The 17,943-nt window shown below is 57.3% G+C and overlaps 1 protein-coding gene across 3 annotated transcripts; it reads left to right on the top strand.

Moving 5' to 3' along the window:
- Window positions 1-480: 480 nt before the first annotated feature.
- On the top strand, window positions 481-16,118 carry ITIH4 (inter-alpha-trypsin inhibitor heavy chain 4). 3 transcript variants are annotated; one of them, XM_077129005.1, is made up of 24 exons: window positions 481-598; window positions 1,895-2,055; window positions 4,012-4,116; window positions 4,251-4,413; window positions 4,546-4,656; window positions 5,138-5,266; window positions 5,930-6,046; window positions 6,279-6,447; window positions 6,529-6,654; window positions 6,792-6,973; window positions 7,068-7,247; window positions 8,975-9,114; window positions 9,347-9,501; window positions 9,788-9,820; window positions 10,144-10,197; window positions 10,351-10,404; window positions 10,625-10,750; window positions 11,715-11,756; window positions 11,962-11,988; window positions 12,074-12,190; window positions 13,269-13,443; window positions 15,067-15,221; window positions 15,309-15,405; window positions 15,851-16,118. In XM_077129005.1, the coding sequence occupies exons 1-24, from the start codon at window positions 509-511 to the stop codon at window positions 15,918-15,920; spliced, it is 2,778 nt and encodes a 925-aa protein (XP_076985120.1). In that variant the 5' UTR covers window positions 481-508; the 3' UTR covers window positions 15,921-16,118. The 3 variants fall into 3 exon arrangements, with proteins under 3 accessions (XP_076985120.1, XP_076985121.1, XP_076985122.1); XM_077129006.1 differs by lacking the exon at window positions 10,351-10,404; XM_077129007.1 differs by lacking the exons at window positions 10,144-10,197; window positions 10,351-10,404.
- The last annotated feature ends 1,825 nt before the right edge of the window (window positions 16,119-17,943 follow it).

Below are 17,943 nucleotides of genomic sequence, written 5' to 3' on the forward strand. Positions count from 1 at the left end.
CTTGGCACCACCAGATCTCCCAGACACCTCCAAGGGCTTCTTATTGCCTTCAAGACCCACGACTGCCCAGCCACACTCCAACTTGGCTTCCAAGGCCCCCTTCCTCCTGCAAGCCCAACCCCTAGCCCTGGTCTTCTCGGCCATCCTCCATTTCACCCCAGGCTGAACTTGTGGCAAGCAGACTGCGGCTTGCTGTGTCCTCCAGCCCTAGGAGCTTGGTGGAATAACTAGTAGGGGGAGCCTGGGAAGGTTCTGGACCTTTCTGAAGGAAGGCCAATACCTAGTGCCAACCTGAGCCTGCCTTTCCTCGGTACGTGTTCCCATCTCCATCCAAGGTCCATGGGACCTTGGCAGTTTGGCTACTTATCTGGGGCCACTATGTTTTTGGCTTATAGATCCTAATTTCCCAGAACCTGCCCCCGCAGGGGCGGGACAGCAAGCAAGTTACTAATTCATTTCCCTGCTTCCTCTCACGTTCAGAAGCAGCCTGGCAGGCCCCAGAGCCAAAATGAAGACCAGAGCTCCTGCCCACACCTGGGGTCTCACACCGGTCCTGCTCCTGCTGCTCGCTGTCCTCCAGACCACCAGTGCCGAAAAGGTAACAGGTGTCTACAGGTGAAACACACCTGTGTGTGTGCCTGAGCACAAGTGCTGTGAGCTGGTGAACAAGGGGCCGTGTCTGCAGAGTGGGGGAGAGCCGCAAGGAGAGAGTGCTGGCCATGTACCAGGCACTGCCTTTGCATGTATCCCCCCATTTAAAAGAGGCCATCTGCTTATTTCCATTTTACAGAAGAGGAAATGCAACTTAACAAGCTGCTCCTTGAGCTGGCAGCAGGGTGGGTGGGTAAGGATGGTGGATGTGAAGGCAGCTTCATAAGCCAGCTGTGGCTCAGCTCCCAGCTCTGCTCTCTCTGGCTGTGACCCTGGGTGAGTTACTTACACTTTCTAGGTCTCAGTTTCTAAATCTGTAGAACAGGGTAATAAAAGAACCTCTTCAGAGGGTCGTTGTGTGGCTCATTTGTTAACAAGTCGCTTGGCTCACCTCGCAGCCCTGCACTAGACTGAGTGTGTGCAGGCCGCCGTGGGCATCTGGACAGAGTAGGTGTGTACACAGTGTGACAAAGGCGGGCGAGAGGTGTGTAAGGGTCTATGTGTGTGCATGTGTCCTTCCTTGGGGGACCCTGACCTCGGGGAAAATGGGTGCCTGAGGGCAAAAAGCAGATGCCTGGGGGAGGGCCCTGCGGAGAGGGGCAGGGGAATTGGTGAGGGCCCACAGGGTTCCAAGTCCCTGAATCCCTGACAGCAGGTGAGAGAGGGTCAAAATGGAAGAGTCCCTTTGCCATCTTAGGGACTGGACCCTAGTCTATCCCCAGATTCTTCCAGCTCCTGTGGGCTCCTGGTAAGAGACTGACTGGAGCTGCTCTCCCCGTCAGTGCTCTTCCAAGGACACTAACTTCCTTGGAAGTTAGTGTCTCCAGAAATCAAAGGACTTGTTCACTGCCCTTTCACTGGACAGAGCTAAGACTGTGTATGCACCCCTGACCCCATCAGGGCCCTCTATGGTCACCTCTGCCTAAACCTCCCGCCCCAGCCCTGTGTACTTGTTCTTCCCCATAGGGTACTGTGGGCACCCACAGAACACGACAGAGGTAGCCCCTGCCCCGTGGCGCCATAGGGTGGGGAATGAAGCACAAAGCTGCCTCTCATTTGGGATGAATGTTCACTTACTAAGTGTCCCACTGGGCTTGGCCTAAGACCTGGTCACAGGCTTATTTGGGGTTAGGGGTCAGGACTTAGAATGGAACCAGGATCAGGGCCCATTTGCTACCCCAAGCTGGGGTGACATTGAAATGCTCCAACCACCCCAGCTCAGCCCCGCTCCCCCTCTGTCTAGAATGGCATTGACATCTACAGCCTCACCGTGGACTCCAGGGTCTCAGCCCGATTTGCCCACACGGTCATCACCAGCCGGGTGGTCAACAGGGCTGGCGCGAGGCGGGAGGCCACCTTCCAGATGGAGCTACCCAAGAAAGCCTTCATCACCAACTTCTCCATGTAAGTGCCTTCCTGCCCTCCTCCTCCTCCCCACCCCGGCGCTGGGCACTGCCTCTCCCACTGCCACCAGACTTCGCGTGCTGTGACACGTATCAGGATGTCTGCCCTGGGAGTAGGCCCCGCACCTGAGGGCGGTACAGGGAGCTGGAGGCTCTACCGAGGAAGTTAATACAACTCGAAGATGTTTCCCTCCCCCTCCCTCCACCCCTTCAGCCAACCATGCCTCGGCCCCGAGTGTGGCCCAGGTGGCAGGCGTGAAGCCACAGCACCTTTATGTCTTTGCTTTCGAGGAGCAGACTTGGGGCCCCCTGAAGCCAGACCTGAGTAGGAGGGAGTGACCAAAAAGCCGATTCCAGCTCAGAATACTGAAAGCTTTCTAACCCCCATGACTACCCCTCAATGGAATGTAGCCTTGAGGAAGATCTCCTTGTCACTGGAAGTTCTAAGCCAAACTAATTTCTTCCCGTCTCTCTGGGTCAGTGGCCCCATTGGAGGCCCTGGGGTTTCTGTGGACTCTGTAAGCTGCTGCTGATCCTCCCCTTGTCCTCTGCCTTCCTCCCACCCCTGCCCGATTCAGTGTTGCAATGTTTACTAAGGTCAAGAGAACTCCCTGTCTGTTCCTGGCCCATAAGGGAGACTGTGATTGAGGACAGGCCAGAGGGAGGTTGACCCCAGAAACTCAGGGTGGACGATGGGTGGGGCAGGAAGTGGGCAGCTCAAGTGAGGCCCCAGATGTGTCCCTAGAAGAGTCTGCACAGGGCCAGGGGTCCCTGTGATTGTTCCTCCCCCTCCCCACCTTACACCCTCCGCTGGGCCTCACACAGGGGGCTGGGCCTTGCTGGGCCCCCTTGCAGCGTGAGCCTCCCAGGCTGCACCCCGTCTCCAACACAGGTGCCGAGGCCAGCAGGTTGCCAGGTTCTGGGCCCTCCACTTCTGGTGAGAGCCTGGGGCTGGCAGGTACCACTGTTCTCTGGTAGGCAAGTGGAGGGCAGGCCTGGCCTGGCCGGGAGCCGCAGCAGAGGGCTGGAGAACTGTCCTCCCAGGAGGAGGAGGCCTGCCGCCCACTCGCCAGTCCGTCTCTGACCCAGAGTTAAATTCTAACCAGGAAGGCCAGGGAAGGGGAGGAAGGCAGCTTGGTCCTGCCCCCCTCTCACCCCACCGCACATACTCCCACCCTTTCATGCCACCCCCAGATAGATCAGGCATGTGTTTACCTGACATGTCTATATTCACCTTACCAAGAGTCATTTTCCTTCCCAGAGAAACAGCCAGATCAGCCCTGTTTTCAGCTCCCAAAGAATGGCCAGTAGGACCATGTCCACCCTGTAGGAGTCCCATCCATCAGTTGCCCAAAGCCTGTGTCTCGAGATGCCAAGCCCCTGCAGAGCGCCCTGCCCTGAGTAGGGGGACAGCGGGAAACAGCAGTAGGGAAGGGGTCAGAGCCTTTTCAGGCGTGGTCTCCCACCACCCACAAGCCTCGCTTTTCCCTGCTCCTCAGTCTCTGTCCTACACAGCAGGACACGCAGCTGGGCAGGAGCAGGACTCAGAAAGCCCTCGCTGCTGTGTAGCTGGTTCTTATGGGGACAATCCGTGAGGCAGAGAAGCAAGTTAAAATATGGGCCCAACCTGAAAGGGCAGAGAGAGGAGGAGCTTAACCCAGCCCTGTCTCGTCCTCGGCAAACACCCTCCCTGCCCTGTCAACAAGGCCTGTGGTCATCGCTGCTGCGCACGGCCTCTGGGGAGATGGACACGCCGACCTCTGCGCAGGCTGTCCCCCCACCCCCGCCCGGCGCCTGCACAGGGCCTTGTATGCAGTCAGCGCATAGTAAATACGGGTCTGGCAAAGACAGGTGGTGTCTCTCAAGAGGCACATCAAACCCTGGGGCAGCTCCCTGGAGGAGGCAGGAGGGGAGTGAGCCCCCTCCCACAGGGGTCTTGGCCACTCGCCTGCCCCAGGGTCATCGACGGTGTGACCTACCCTGGGAACATCAAGGAGAAGGCGGCGGCCCAGGAGCAGTACAGTGCCGCCGTGGCCCGCGGAGAGAGCGCCGGCCTTGTCAAGTGAGATGAAGGGGGCTGTCGTGGGAACCCCACGGGTGGGAGGGGGGCCTTCCAGCCCGTTAGCCCCACTCCCGCCTCCAGTGGCCTTATCCCACCTGGCCTGGAGGAGCAGGCCTGATGCCCTCCTCCCCCAGGGCCACTGGGAGAAAGACAGAGCAGTTCCAGGTGTCGGTCACCGTGGCCCCTGCTGCCAAGGTCACCTTCGAGCTGGTGTATGAAGAGCTGCTGCAGCGGCACCTGGGGGCGTACGAGCTGCTGCTGAAAATCCGGCCTCAGCAGCTGGTCCAGCACTTCCAGGTACCTGCTGCTGCCTCTCCCCAGGAACCTTCGTGAAGGCTCTGCTGAGGGCCGGTCCCCCCATCCCTCTCAGCCTCTGCGAGGCCAGCCCAGGGTCCTGGCCGACCCAGTGGCCCACACCTCTGCCTCTAGATGGACATTCACATCTTCGAGCCTCAGGGCATCAGCTTTCTGGAGACGGAGAGCACCTTCCTGACCAGTCAGCTGGTAGACGCCCTCACCACCTCACAGAACAAGACTAAGGTAGGCCTGCCTGGTCGGGGTACGAGGACGCCAGCCCTACGAGCCTGGCTTCCCGGATGGGGACATTCTGGGAGCTGCAGGGACCTCTGAGATCTTGGCACCTGTGCTGTCATTTGGCAGATGTGGGGAGGGCAAGGCCTAGAAAAGGACGGTGGGTGCAGATAGGAACTCTAATATCTGTCAGGGGAGGATTTGGCGAATGGATTGATATGAGAGTTCTGGGCCACTGGGGAGGAGGAGATGGCTGCAGCATGTGCCTCCTGAGTCCAGCCTCTGCTTGCTGGGCTCCAGCCACAGGAGATTCACTCTCCCACCCCTCCACCACATGGAGGCAATCCATCTGACAGCTCAGCCTGCGAGGAAGTGCCCAGGAATGTAGACCAACGCTGGAACTCTCACTTCTTTGAGTCCCAATGAGGTGGGGAGCGTTGTCTGCGAGGCCTCGGCTCTCCTCCTGACTTCAGCCCTGATGGTTTTCCAGGCTCACATCCGGTTCAAGCCGTCACTCTCCCAGCAGCAAAAATCTTCACAGCAGCAGGAAACAGTTCTGGATGGCAACTTCATCATCCGCTATGATGTGAACCGGACACACTCCGGAGGCTCCATTCATGTGGGTTTGCTCCAGGCCACAGTAGTGCAACCCAGAGATCCATCCACCCTCAAGGCATTAGCTTAGGTGTTCTGAAAGAAGCAAGATGACCTCCCCTACTTAGCAGTATGCATTAGACGTAAACAGAAAACAAGCAGTTTATTACTTGTGCTGCCCACAAAACAGATCCCTTTCAGAGGCAGAAAATGTTTGTCTACTGAAGAGCTGCTCTGCAGGATATCCCTCTTTGCCTTTTCTGCCAGGGGGCTCAGAGCTCGGTTTTATGCTCAGTTGTAGTAGCTTCGTTCCCACAAGTTGCTAGCCTCATTACATTGCCCCTTTACTCCTTGCTTTTGGATTCTTCACTCTTTTGCTGGATCTCAATTTTATGATGTCTTGCCTCTTGGGGTAAGCTGCCTCAAATAGTGAAACAAATAGGAGATAAAATGAGGGGAAAGTCCCAGCAGATTGTGTGTGACCTAGAAAGGCTTCCTGTGAGAGAAGGGCTAGATGAGCCCTGAAAGATGGCGAAGTTGTGGGGGTGTCAGTGGTGGGGAGGGAGATGGGTGGGGCTGGAATGAGGAGAGCCTAGGGCGCTTGGAGCCCCAGAGGTGGAAGAGGACGGGGAGGTGGGGCAGGGGCTGCCACCCTGACCACCTGGGTACCATCTTGATCTGGCTGCAGATCGAGAACGGCTACTTTGTGCACTACTTTGCCCCCGAGGGCCTGCCAACAATGCCCAAGAGTGTGATCTTTGTCATTGATGTTAGCGGCTCCATGAGCGGCAAGAAAATCCAGCAGGTGGGTCCCAGGGGCCAGAGCGGGACCCTGGAAACTCCCAGGCTCCTCATGCCACCCAGCTCCATCCAGCAGACAGGCTCTCCCTCTTCCATCTCCCTGGTCCCTCCCACCCCAGACCCAGGGGGGCAGAGGCTGGAGTATGGAGCCACCCAGGGATGCCAGCCTGAAGGCACGCGCGCCCTCAGGGAGGCTCTGCTGAGCCATCCGCCCCATCTCCTATCCTGCTGGCCAGACCCGGGAAGCCTTAATCAAGATCCTGGATGACCTCAGCCCCAGAGACCAGTTCAACCTCATCATCTTCAACAGTGAAGCCACCCAGTGGAAGCCCGCGCTGTTGCCTGCCTCGGCCGACAATGTGAAGGAGGCCAAGAGCTTCGCCGCACGCATCCTGGCCCAGGGGGGTGAGCATCTCTGTGGCCTCGCGGGGTGGGGCCTGCCGGGCGCGGCGGTGGGGCACCATCTTCACAGCGCGTGACCCTCAGGGACCAACATCAACGAGGCCCTGCTGCTGGCTGTGAAGCTGCTGGAGAATAGCAACCGGGAGGAGCTGCTGCCCAGCGGGGGCGTCGCGCTCCTCATCCTGCTCACCGACGGCGACCCCACTGTGGGTGAGTGGGCGGCCCCGCACCTGCTGGGGGACTGTGGTGGGCGGAGGTCTCTGAGGCCCTTCTGGCTCTTGGATTCCAGAAACATCCCTTTAGCAAGTTCCTGCTGTCCCAACCCCTTCCCAAACCTGTGGGTCCAGGTGAGACCAACCCCTTGAAAATCCAGAAGAATGTGCGGGAAGCCATAGGCGGCCAGTACAGCCTCTTCTGCCTGGGCTTCGGCTTTGACGTCAACTATGCCTTCTTGGAGAAGCTGGGGCTGGAGAACGGTGGCCTGGCTCGGCGCATCTACGAGGACTCTGACTCCGCCCTGCAGCTCCAGGTGCCTGCACCGCCCGGGTGGGCTGCGGAAATGCGGGAGGGCGCAGGGAGGCCGGGTAGCCCGGCTGGCCTTTGTGACACCCCCCGCCCTGCAGGACTTCTACCAGGAAGTGGCCAACCCACTGATGACAGCGGTGACCTTCGAGTACCTCGGCAATGCTGTGGAGACGGTCACTCGGGACAAATTCCGGCTCCTCTTCAAGGGCTCAGAGATAGTGGTGGCCGGGAAACTGCGGGACCCTGACATGCTCTTCGCCAAAGTCAGGGGACAGGTGGTGAGTGTGGCCCAGCCATCCTGGAGGGGAAGGCAGCTGGGACCAGGGGGTGGCAGGCTCCACCACCTTTGAGGAACTGGTGCTCCCAGGGAGTCATTCTCACGCACAAAGAATGAGCACCCCCTATGCGCCAGGTCCTTCTCCAGGCCCTGGAGATAAGGTAGTGGATGAAACCTGCCCTTGTGGCACTCTCAGGGATGCAGCTGGCACCAGGGATTCAGGAGAGTAGTACCAGGGACCCCGGCCTGGTCTGGAGGTCAGGAAGGGTTTCCTGGAGGAGGCTCACCTGAGACTGAGGGCTGGGTAGAAAGTGAGCAGAGCCTCAGTGGTGGAATGAGGGAGAATTGTTCCAGGCCACTGCGGCAGGAGTGCAGCATGTAGAGGGAGGCTGGCAAACCAGGCAAGGCAAGTGGGCATGGGGTCTTGTCCTGGAAGAGGGAGTCATGAGTTCTATCAGTGCAGGCCCTGTGGCCAGCCCAGCTTCAACCCAGCTCTGCCACCTCTCAGAGGTAAGACCTTGGGCAAGTCAGCTAACCTCCCTTGCACCCCAGTTTCCTCCTCTGAAGTTGGGGATGAGTCACCTACCTACCTCTTGAGACTGCTGTGGGGATTACCATCTGACTCAGAGTAAGCACACTACATCAGGGTTAGGTGCTGCTGCTATTAATCTGGAGGCCAGGGCTCCCCAAAATGCAGAATTCAGGGTGATTTGGGGGAGTTCATAAATACATGTTTTTATTTATGTATTCTAGAAAATATAGCTCAAATCTCAAACCTAAGAATTCACAGATAGTCTTTGGGACAAGACCAGGTAAAAAGTGTTTGTCTATTTAAAGTTCATTTAAGGTAGAACAACAAGTAAGTAGCTGTATGTGTAGATAGGGCACATATGTCCTGTGGGCAGCCTGTGCATGTGACAAAGCTTTGGGAAGCCCAGCTCTCTGGGAGAAACAGAGGAGCGTGGTTTGGGGGGGGGGGGGTGGCTGGAGGGGGGGGTCTGATCCACCTTGTACAAGGTCTCCTGGCTGCCAGTGGGGAGCTCTGGTGGGAGAAGGCTGGAATTGCTCTGCCCATGACCCCGTTTTCCAGGCTGCAGGCAGACCCAGCCTAAGACCACAGGCCCCTCCGCAGGGAAGGGAGCAGTCAGCCCACACCGCGCTCGGGCCACGCCTCCCCTCACTGCCCGGCACCGGGTGGCCCAGCTGAGGGCATGGGCGGGGGCCGCTCGCTGGGGAGGGCAGGGCCCGGAACCCAGAGAGAGGCACCTGAGTTCTAGCCTGAACTTGGAGAGACCCTTCCCTCTCTGTCCTCAGTTTCCCCATCACTGGAGTGAGCTGGAGCTCTATCTCGGGCCGCTTTCTGCCTCGTATTATACCTGTAAATTCTTCCTGCTTTCGCTGCCCTGGCCTCAGGGTTCAGATCCCGTCCGTATGTCCTTTTTCCTTCTTACCTGCCCTGGTCCCCTGGTTCTGTGCGGGCCCTTTTGTACCTGGGATAGTTTTCTCCCTTTCCTCTCCACCTCCCCATCCCTGTGGGCTCTGTGACTGAACTCCTTGCACCCTGTTCTCCCTCCCTGCCCCACCCTACTCGAAGGAGATGCAGTCCTGGTAGCCCACGCATGACCTGCCCCAGCTCAATCAGGTTTCTCAGAAGTGCTAGGAAGGGCCAGGGCAGGGGTCGGTGTCAGGTCCTCTCTGCTCCTGACCTGGCGGGGGCCCTCTTTCCAGAATCAGCAGAATTTCACCTTCCAAGCGGAGTCCAAAGTGGCAGAGAAAGAGGAGGAGTTCCGGAGCCCCAAGTACATCTTCCACAACTTCATCGAACGACTCTGGGCATACCTGACCATCCAGCAACTGCTGGAGCAAGTGTGAGTGACCTGGACCCTGGTGGGCCGATGGGGGTTTGTACCTCCCAGGCCTTTCGCTGGTGACACGGGCACCAGCCGGCATGGGGCATCTTCCAGACAGAGAGGGGGGTTGGGTATTGTATCTGAGCTCCAAACTCTCTCTCAGAGGGTCCCTCCCAGCAGAGGTTGGAGGGGAGTGGGGCATCTGCCCAGGCCTCCAGGGGCCTGCTGAGCTCCTGTCCTACCCCTGCAGCGTTTCCACACCAGACGCCGGGCAGCAGGCCCTCAAGAACCGAACTCTGTGCTTGTCACTCAAATACAACTTTGTCACCCCTCTTACGTCTATGGTGGTCACCAAACCTGAAGGCCAAGGACAGTCTCGAGTTGCTGAGAAGCCCGTGGAAGGTGGTGGGTGTGGGATTGAGCTCCTAGCCTCCTGACGGCAGAGTTTCTGCCCAGCACCCTCCCCAGCCCATCCCCTGCATCCCCGACCGAGACCCAGCCCTGCCACCCACAGACTCCCAGGAGCCCCAGGAGACTTGTCCCATCTCATTGATGAGGAAACCAAGGCCAGGCCTCCTACTCCCTTCACTGCACCTGCATAATTCTGGGATTGAGAAGCAAGATTAAACATAAGTGCTTCAAATTTATCAGCACCACCCTGACAGGGCATCTCTCTCTTTGTTTTATCCAGAAAACAGACATAAGGACGTCTCATCAGGACTTGGTGAGGGCCCAGTATCCTCAAAAGCTGGCCTGGATGATGGTTCGGTTACACAGGGCCTGGTTCCGGGCCGCACGGGCTCGCTGGCGGGGCCTGTGCCCTCCAAGAGCTTAGCTCTGCAGTCCTATCTGAGCCCCAGGCCTCACCAGCTTAGCCCCGCTTCCAGGAGGGGCAGCATCTGCCCATGCCCTGGTGTGCTTCGTCACCTGTTCAGATATTGGCTGTTTCAGGCCCTGTCCTGGGTGCTAGGGACACAGTCCCTGTCTAACAGGGGGTGCCAGGAAGGGTAGATCCAAGAAACAAGCCCAGGTCTCTCTGCTTTCCAGCTCACACTGCCTTCAGAAGTCACTACGTGGTAGATGAAGGGGCCAGAAGAACAGGTAGCAAAGGAAAGGGTGGGGACAGGGGAGGTGGGTGCACCTTGGCCCCAGCCGTAGATGGGCTCGAGGCCCTGGCTGTGAAGGGAAAGTGACCTGCTGCGCTCACCGGGCTGGTGGAGGGGCTGGGGCTCAAGTCCAGGTGTGTCTGATCAGGAGGCAGAACTGCAGATGCTGTCCTTACCAGGAGAAGAGGACTGAGTGGGCAAGGTTAGCTTGAGGGCCCCTGCCAGGGGAGAGGCGAGACACCCCAGGGGGTAGGAGTTGTTCCAGCTGCAGGAAAGGAGGACCCCAGAGGGGCTGGGTGTGAGGAGGGGAGCCTGCTGCTCTCACCACATCCCTCCCCTGAGGTGGGGGCCCAGAGCCCTGGCTGTGGGGACCCACGACACTGCCTGAGAGATGACTCTGCTTATGTCAATTTTTCCAAAAGTTGGAGTTAACAAGAAATTAGCCAAGCTTTCAACGATGACCAGATACTACGGACCATCTCTTCCTGCTCCTCCGCCTTCCTTCCCCCATCTTGACGGAAGATGGTTGCCGCCAGACTTATCAGTCTGTAAGCCACTTTCTTACTCTCTAAGGGCCTTAGTATCCTCACAAGGATGACGGAAAGTGCCCCGCGGAGCTGTGTGGGATGCAGCTCTGCACGCAGACCCAAGATGCCACGTGGGGTGTGGCACCAAGTCACTGTGGGTGGGTTTGATCTGGGGTCATCTCCCGAGGGGGGCCAGGTGGCGGGGGTTTGGGGTGGGAAGGAGCATTTTCCGAGGGGTCACCCTCGCCTTCCTTGCTCACCATCCACCACTCGCCACTTTGCTGTGTCCTCTGTGCTCTCCTCCAGCTGTCCCTGGAATCCTAGGTTGTCAAACCACATGCTCAGACATAGCAGCTTTCCCCCTGCAACTTGTTCAGATGGGCCCCTGGGCCCCAGAGGGGTGGGGACGGGTCAAGATTGCTCACCATGGAGCTCTTTGGACCAGCCTTGCCAACTCCCGCTCTCCCTTACCTCTTAAAGCACCTTTCCCCGACATGGGTTGTGGGCGCCTGGCTTAGAGAGAGGCACTGTCTACCTCAGCCTCCTCAGGTATTCTGTCCCCAAGGCAGACCATCACAACGTGGTAGATGAAGGGGCCGATTTTCTTTTTCACTAACAGGTTTGTTATACTCTAGAGCCTGGCTCATGATGGAACCTTCTAGAAAGGGAAGGCTTCCTCCATTCACAAAGCCAACAGTGATCTCTTGAGCTGTTTCTAATCCCCAAATCTGGACTCAGGCACAGCCAGCAGAGCCAGCAGAGACTGTGCCCCCTCAGCACTCTCCCTAGTAGCATGCTCCTCTGTTTGGAAGTCTCCTACTGCACTCTTCTAGGCTGGGGGCATGTGTGGCGGGGATGTGTGCCGGGGGCTTGGTGGGTGGCAGGCAGTGTTGACTGCTGGAGGGTGTGCAGGCTATTCTAAATCACCTTTCTCTCCTGCTGTTTCTGGCTCTTCCTGTTCTAATGTCTGCTTCGCCACCATCAGCGCTCTCAGCTCCTGATCATGTCGTGGATATGGATTTCAAAGGTGCCCTTCCCTAGGCCAGAGCCTCTAGAATAGCTTCTTGCCCTGTACCAGGGAGACCCTGGGAGGGAGAGCCCTGGGGGGGCCATACAAACATTCCTATGGGGTTCTCCGTGCTGAAGTGCACACCCCCTGCCACTCCCGTCCCCAGTCCCCGCCCACTCCCCCCATTCGGGGCTGCCTAAGCCTAGACTTTTCCTTCTTTCAGAAACAACCAGGACAGCCTCACTCCCAGGTAAGTCCCAGCCTCCTTAGCCCCTCCCTACCCTCGAACCCTGCCTGCTCTACCTGCCCCAGGACCTGTGTGCCTGCTGTCCCAGCCCCTGCCCAGGCTCCTCACGCCATCCTGACGCTTCCCGGGCAGAGCGTGGACCAGCTCTGTGTGGACGTCGCGCATGCTCAGGAGTCTCTGGACCTGCTCTCGGACCCTGACCAAGGTGAGGGATGCACACCCAGTCTTCCACCCCAGGAGCCTCCTGGGCACCCAGAGGCGGTAGCCTGATGCTTTCCCACAGAGATGCACGTGCAGTACTCATCCACGGGCCTGGCACCCATCATGGCACGTTCACCCCTGTGCCCTGACGCTTGCACCCACTCTCGCATCACCGCACAAGACCTTCCTCTGGGCACCCCGCATGCAGATCTGCGCAGCCTGAGCACTCCAGGGCAGCCCGGGTACGGGCTCACCAGCCAGGCACTCCCGCTTCTAGGGGTGGAGAGACACACAGCCCCATGGTCTGTAACGGTGCCCTGAGGAGGCAGCCAGAGCGGCCTGAGCCCCGGGGCGCTGTGTGGAGTGGTCAGGCTGAGGAAGGGTAGGGATATTCCAGAATGAAGGGATTAGCACCTGCAGAAGCACAGAGCCCCAAAAGACGTTGGTGGGACCGCAGACGGTGGAGGAGGGGACAGGTCTGGGGAGGCAGGCATGATTCCCCCGGGAAGGGCCTTGCTGGTTGAGCCAAGGTGGCAGGATGGATGTAGGGACACTCATCCCTTAGAGACGCCCCAGCCTACCTGCAGAGTGCTCAGGGTCAGCAGACACCTACAGCCCCTCTCTACCCCCAGGGGCCATATGTTCTCCACTTACTCCTGCCTCCCGCCAGGCTGGGGCTCTGCTTGCTCCCCGAGGGCGGGTCCCACCAATTCTTGTCTTGGTCTTGGCCATGGCATCTAGCCTAGGGCAGGCATATCGCAGGGTGTGCCAGGCTATGAAGGTTATTGACTCGAGACAAGACCTCCCTTCTCAGAGGTTTCATTCTGAGGGGGACCCAAGAGTGGCATCACAGAGCATCTGGGGGCCCTTCCAAAGCCATATGCAGCCAGGGGCTGAGTGGAAAGATTGTGGGAATCAGACCCCTGAGGAAGGGGAGCTCTGGCCCTGGGGTTCCCCTCCTGAGCAGGTGAGTTGGTGAAGAAGGGCTCCTGGGGGACATAATCAGGGAGCACTTCCTCTTCAAGTCAGCACCCACCCCTGGGGGGGCCACAGCTCTGACCTCTCTGGTTCTGGCCTCTCAGGGGTGGAGGTGACGGGCGAGTATGAGGCGAAGAAGCATCAGTTCTCATGGATCAAGGTGGCCTTCAAGGACCCCCAGGTGGAGATCCAGGCCTTCCCTGAACATGTGGTGATGATTCGGAACCAAAGAAGCTCAGCTTACAAATGGAAGGAGACGCTATACTTGGTGATGCCTGGGTAAGGCCCAGGCTGGGGCACCTGGCAGGTGGGTGACTCGCAGGCCACGTTGGCTAATCACAGTGCTGACAAGGTGGCTGGAGGCCACAACCTAGGGACAGAAGGGCTGGCTGGGAGTCCTCTGCAGTAGGCCGGTCACAGTCCCGTGCAGAGGACAGCACGGTTTGGACCAAGGTCTGTTGCTAATCCTTGTAGCCTGTGGCAGGTCACTTAGCCCCTCCTCACCTCGGTGTCTCCACTAATAAGGAGGGGTGACCATCCCAGCCCCACTCAGAGGGCTTGAGGGGAGGGTTGATGAGAGAATGGCCTTGGGGGCTGCCGTGTCAATTAGATGGCGCAGTGCCCACCAGGCACACTTCAGGGTGGTGTCTGACATGGGGAGTTAATGAGGGCAAATAATGAGAGCCTTGGAAGCACTGATCTCTGGGGGAAGATGTGGCTCTCATCCTTAGCACAGTTTTGAAGTCTGAATGAGGAGATGACAGGTCATGTCATCAAATCCTGGATAGCTGGTGGGTGACGGAGGCGGATGGTGACCCCCGTGGGGAGGTGTTGCTGTCCCACTGAAGAACCTTCCAGAGAGGTGGCTCTGGACTCTGGAAGCCATGAAGGCCCTGAAAGGGGCTGAGGCCACTGCCACGGAGGGTCAGAGCCCTGTCCCCTGCTGACTCACAGGGCCCCTCAGCAGGGACTCGCTTCCAATCTGAGGGTCTCACCTGAGCTTTTCAATTTCATAACACATCTCTTAAAGTTTCCTGTTATCAGACGAATACAGAGATCTACAAATTGGGCGTACAAACCAGAAAAGGGAATAAAGAATTCCTACCAGTCATGGTGATAAGAAGTATAAGTGTTTTCTTGGTCTCTCATTAGCTACAGAAGATACACACAGAGAATGACAGACCACACCTTCTAGAGTGAGTTGTGTCAACAGGACGGTGCAAGTTCAGGGCAGTGCCACGTACAGTAACCCCAAAGTCCAGGCAGGGTTGGTTTGTCTGTTTGTTTGTTTTGGGTGCATGGTTCAGGAATCAAACCCAGGTCTCCTGCATGGAAAGCAAGCATTCTGCCACTGAACCACCCATGCACCCAGCAGGGTTTTTATTCAATGTGCTTAAAGAGTCTAACTTTTGGCTAAGAAAGCCAAACCAGCAAGGATTCCAAAGATCACTTTAAGGCAAAAAGGAAGGCACAGAATGAGGAGGTCCTGTTCTTCTAGACACTGAACCCCATTCTTAAACACTATTCAACAACAGAGCCTGGTGCCACCGTGAAAACAAAGAGGGACCAAGTAGGTGTATCAGAGAAACTCCCTACATATATATAACGAATTCATAAGAAACCAAATTAAAGAAAGTCTTAGGGAAAGGAAGCACTATTTTATAAATAACGCTGGGATAATTGGAAATCAAACTGGTTAACATTGGTCCCATTTTACCGGTGAGGAAGCCAAAGCCCAGAGGATTTAAGGAACTTCTTGCCCAAGGCCGTACCGTGAATTCCTGAGAACAGGAGGGGAGCCCCAGCCCATGCTCCACCCCGGCTGCTGAGGCTCTGGCCCAGATTCTAAGTAGGCCTCCCCACGCCCCACCTCCCTGCTCAGGATGCTGGGTTTTTCTACAGCCTAAAGATGACCATGAACAAAGCTGGCCTCCTGCTGCTCAGTGGTCCAGGCAAAGTGACCATCGGCCTGTTGGCCTGGGAGGGCCCTGGCGCAGGCCTCCGGCTCCTTCTGCAGGACACGGACCGCTTCTCCAGCCAGGTCGCCGGGACCCTCGGTACGCTGCTCAGGGGCATCCTCTCATCTCTGCGTCTCCCAGGCCTCCCTCTCTTCATCCCTTGCTGACCTCTCCTTTGTACGTCAGGCCAGTTTTACCAGAACCTGCTCTGGGAACCCTCGGCAGCAGAGGATGACAGCAGGCGAACGCTGAGAGTTCAGGGGAATGAATACTCCGCCTCCAGGTGACTCTGCCCCTCGCTAGGGCTGGGACAGGGAGGGTGAGGGATGGGCTCGGCAGGCCCCTCCTTTCCGGGCCCTGGAACTTACAGATGCTCAGAGGAAAGGTTAAGGCCTCTGACGTGTCTGCCCCAGCTCTCAGTGACCTCACAGAGGATGGTCACCTCAGGCCCACAGAAAACACACCGGCCCAGAGAGCACCAGGGCAGGTTGGGGCAGCGTGAAACACCACCCCCAAACCCTCAGAGCCCCAGTCCCTGGAGACCACATAACTGGGTGCCCTTGGTGATCCTTTGGGTGACCAGACCTTGTTGGCCTGTGCTGGAGGGAAGTCCAGACAAGCCCCATGGATCCACTCGCCCCATGTTCCCGTCCCCAGCAGTTCCCTCTCTTCCCACCACACCCAAAATCTGCTGATCACCTGCTTGTTTGTCTGTCTATCTATCCTAGAACACTCAAGCTGGATTATCAAGAGGGGCCCCCGGGAAAAGAGATTTCCTGCTGGTGTGTGGAGCTGTAGGTCTGATGGGAGAAGCTGTGCCCCCACCCACCCCCTCTCACTGCCTTTGCGGCCAGAGCGGAAACAACCGAAGTCTGGCAGAAGCAGCCACAGGCTACCCGTGGGGCTTGGGTCACAATGGGGCAGGGCTTCCTGCTCGTTACAAATAAAGAAGGATGAGCCCAGGGAGTGGGGCATCTCTGGTTCCATCCGGCCAAATCCCAGGGCCTCAGCATTGCGGAATCTTAGAGTCTTTGACTGTCAGCCTCAAGGGCCTGTGGCCAGCAGGGCCCAGGGAGAGCTTTCAGCCCAGGCCTTTCATTGTACAAACAGGGAAACTCAGGCTTGGAGAGATTGCCACCCATTTAAAATATCACATCAGCCACCAGCTGGGGGCCCAGGGCTGGGGAACATTCTCCAGGAGCAGAGGGCCAGTTAGCTTTGTGGGCTCTTGGTCTGTGAAAATCAGGTTTGATAAAAAAAAAAGTGGCCAAGCTTGAGACTGTTTATGGATCAACTCCAAGACTTTCTCAGCAAGCTTTTGGGTCCTGTTGAAATGGCATTTGCATTGCACCATCCGATTTTCTCACCAGTGCTCAGGCACAGGCCTGTGTGCTTGGCCCATTGGTAATGCAACTAGTATGGAAAAGACAAAGGAGAGACAGAGCCATGGCTCCCAGCCCCCAGAGGGAAGTGAGGGTCTATTTCCGGGGTCTCTAGTGGAGGTGATGCAGGTCCCTAACCTCTAGAGCCTGTGTTGTTGGGCATCTCCTCTCCTGTCTGTGCCCTAGGTGTAGGCATTTCGAAGATTCCACCCAATTTCCGCACAAAGGAAACTTGAAAAAAAATGTATCACTCCACCTACTACCAAAAAAAAGCTCTATCTATGGCTTATAAATAAGTATAGAGAGAGGATGATCAAAAAGCATGAATTCAAGAATAAAAGAAAAGAGCCAGCAGGAGGATAGTTAAACCAAAGGCAGAGGGGGAAGCTGCTGCTGTGACTGAGAACAAAGCTTTGCTCTGAGCTTCCTGGAAACCAGGGTAAAGCCGAAAATGAGCTCATTTCCTTGCTAAAAGGAAGCAAACCAGATCACCAGGGAAAACATTCTTTGCTCAGCTCTCCAACTGTGGAGGGTGTTTGCTGAGTCTTTCTAGAAGGTAGGAGGGATCTCCAGCAACGTGCATATCAAACACAAATCCTCTTCCCTGCATGCATATCAAACACAGCCTCTGTGTGGCTGCCTCTGCGTTGAGCCTCTCTGGCAGATGGGGGTCTCAGGCCAAGTCACTTTGTGAGGGTCACGTCACTCAGAGGGGCTCAGGCCAGAGTGCTGAGATAAGGGTGCAGCCTTGGGGGCTCCATCAGACACACTGGGGCTCACCCTGACAACGCCAGATCGAAGGAGGGTTCCTACCCCAAGCTCACCCCTCTGGGGCACCAGCCACCTGGACTGGGCTGTGGGATTGGTGCAATGGCAGAGGTGCTATGGTGACTCTGCCCAGCCAGCACCTGTAGAGCAGGTGTTCTCTATGAATGACTGAAAGACCTGTGGCCTCCACGGTTTCCTTTATCTCATGGGTTATGGCACCCACTTGGGCTAGAGCCTGGGCTGGGTGCTGCGGGTACACTGGGAACTATGGCAGGCTGTGCTGTGGGGGAGGCAACTGTTGTGTTGCTACTGCCCAGAAAAGAGCCCAGAGGGGAGACATCTTGCTCAGTCTAGAGGATATCAGGGAAGGCTTCCTGGAAGTGGTGCTGCTGGGGCTGGGTATTGAAGAATAAGAAGTTACTGTGAAAAAGGAGAGCGAGGACACCAGGGAGGGAACAGCATGTAGTTGGCCTGGAGGCAGGACACAGTGCATGGAGTTCAGAAAAGGTGAAGGAAAGTCGTGCTGTGGGACAAGGTGGAAGGGGGTACTGGAGAGGTGAGGAGGGAGGGCCAGGCCAGCACAGGTTGTGTGCACCTCGTCACTTGGCATGGTCTCTATCCTCAAAGCCAGAGGAGCCATCAGAGGCTGGAGGCAGGGACAGGCACAGCCA

This window comes from Tamandua tetradactyla, chromosome 15 (genome assembly GCF_023851605.1).
Source record: "Tamandua tetradactyla isolate mTamTet1 chromosome 15, mTamTet1.pri, whole genome shotgun sequence".
Classification (NCBI taxonomy): domain Eukaryota; kingdom Metazoa; phylum Chordata; class Mammalia; order Pilosa; family Myrmecophagidae; genus Tamandua; species Tamandua tetradactyla.

Bases quoted from the DNA above. Each gene is read 5' to 3' on its own strand.
- ITIH4 (XM_077129005.1), top strand. From the start codon at position 509: ATGAAGACCAGAGCTCCTGCCCACACCTGGGGTCTCACACCGGTCCTG. The intron at 7,248-8,974 runs GTGAGTGTGGCC...CCCTCTTTCCAG, and splicing joins CCAAAGTCAGGGGACAGGTG to AATCAGCAGAATTTCACCTT. The intron at 15,406-15,850 runs GTGACTCTGCCC...TATCTATCCTAG, and splicing joins AATGAATACTCCGCCTCCAG to AACACTCAAGCTGGATTATC.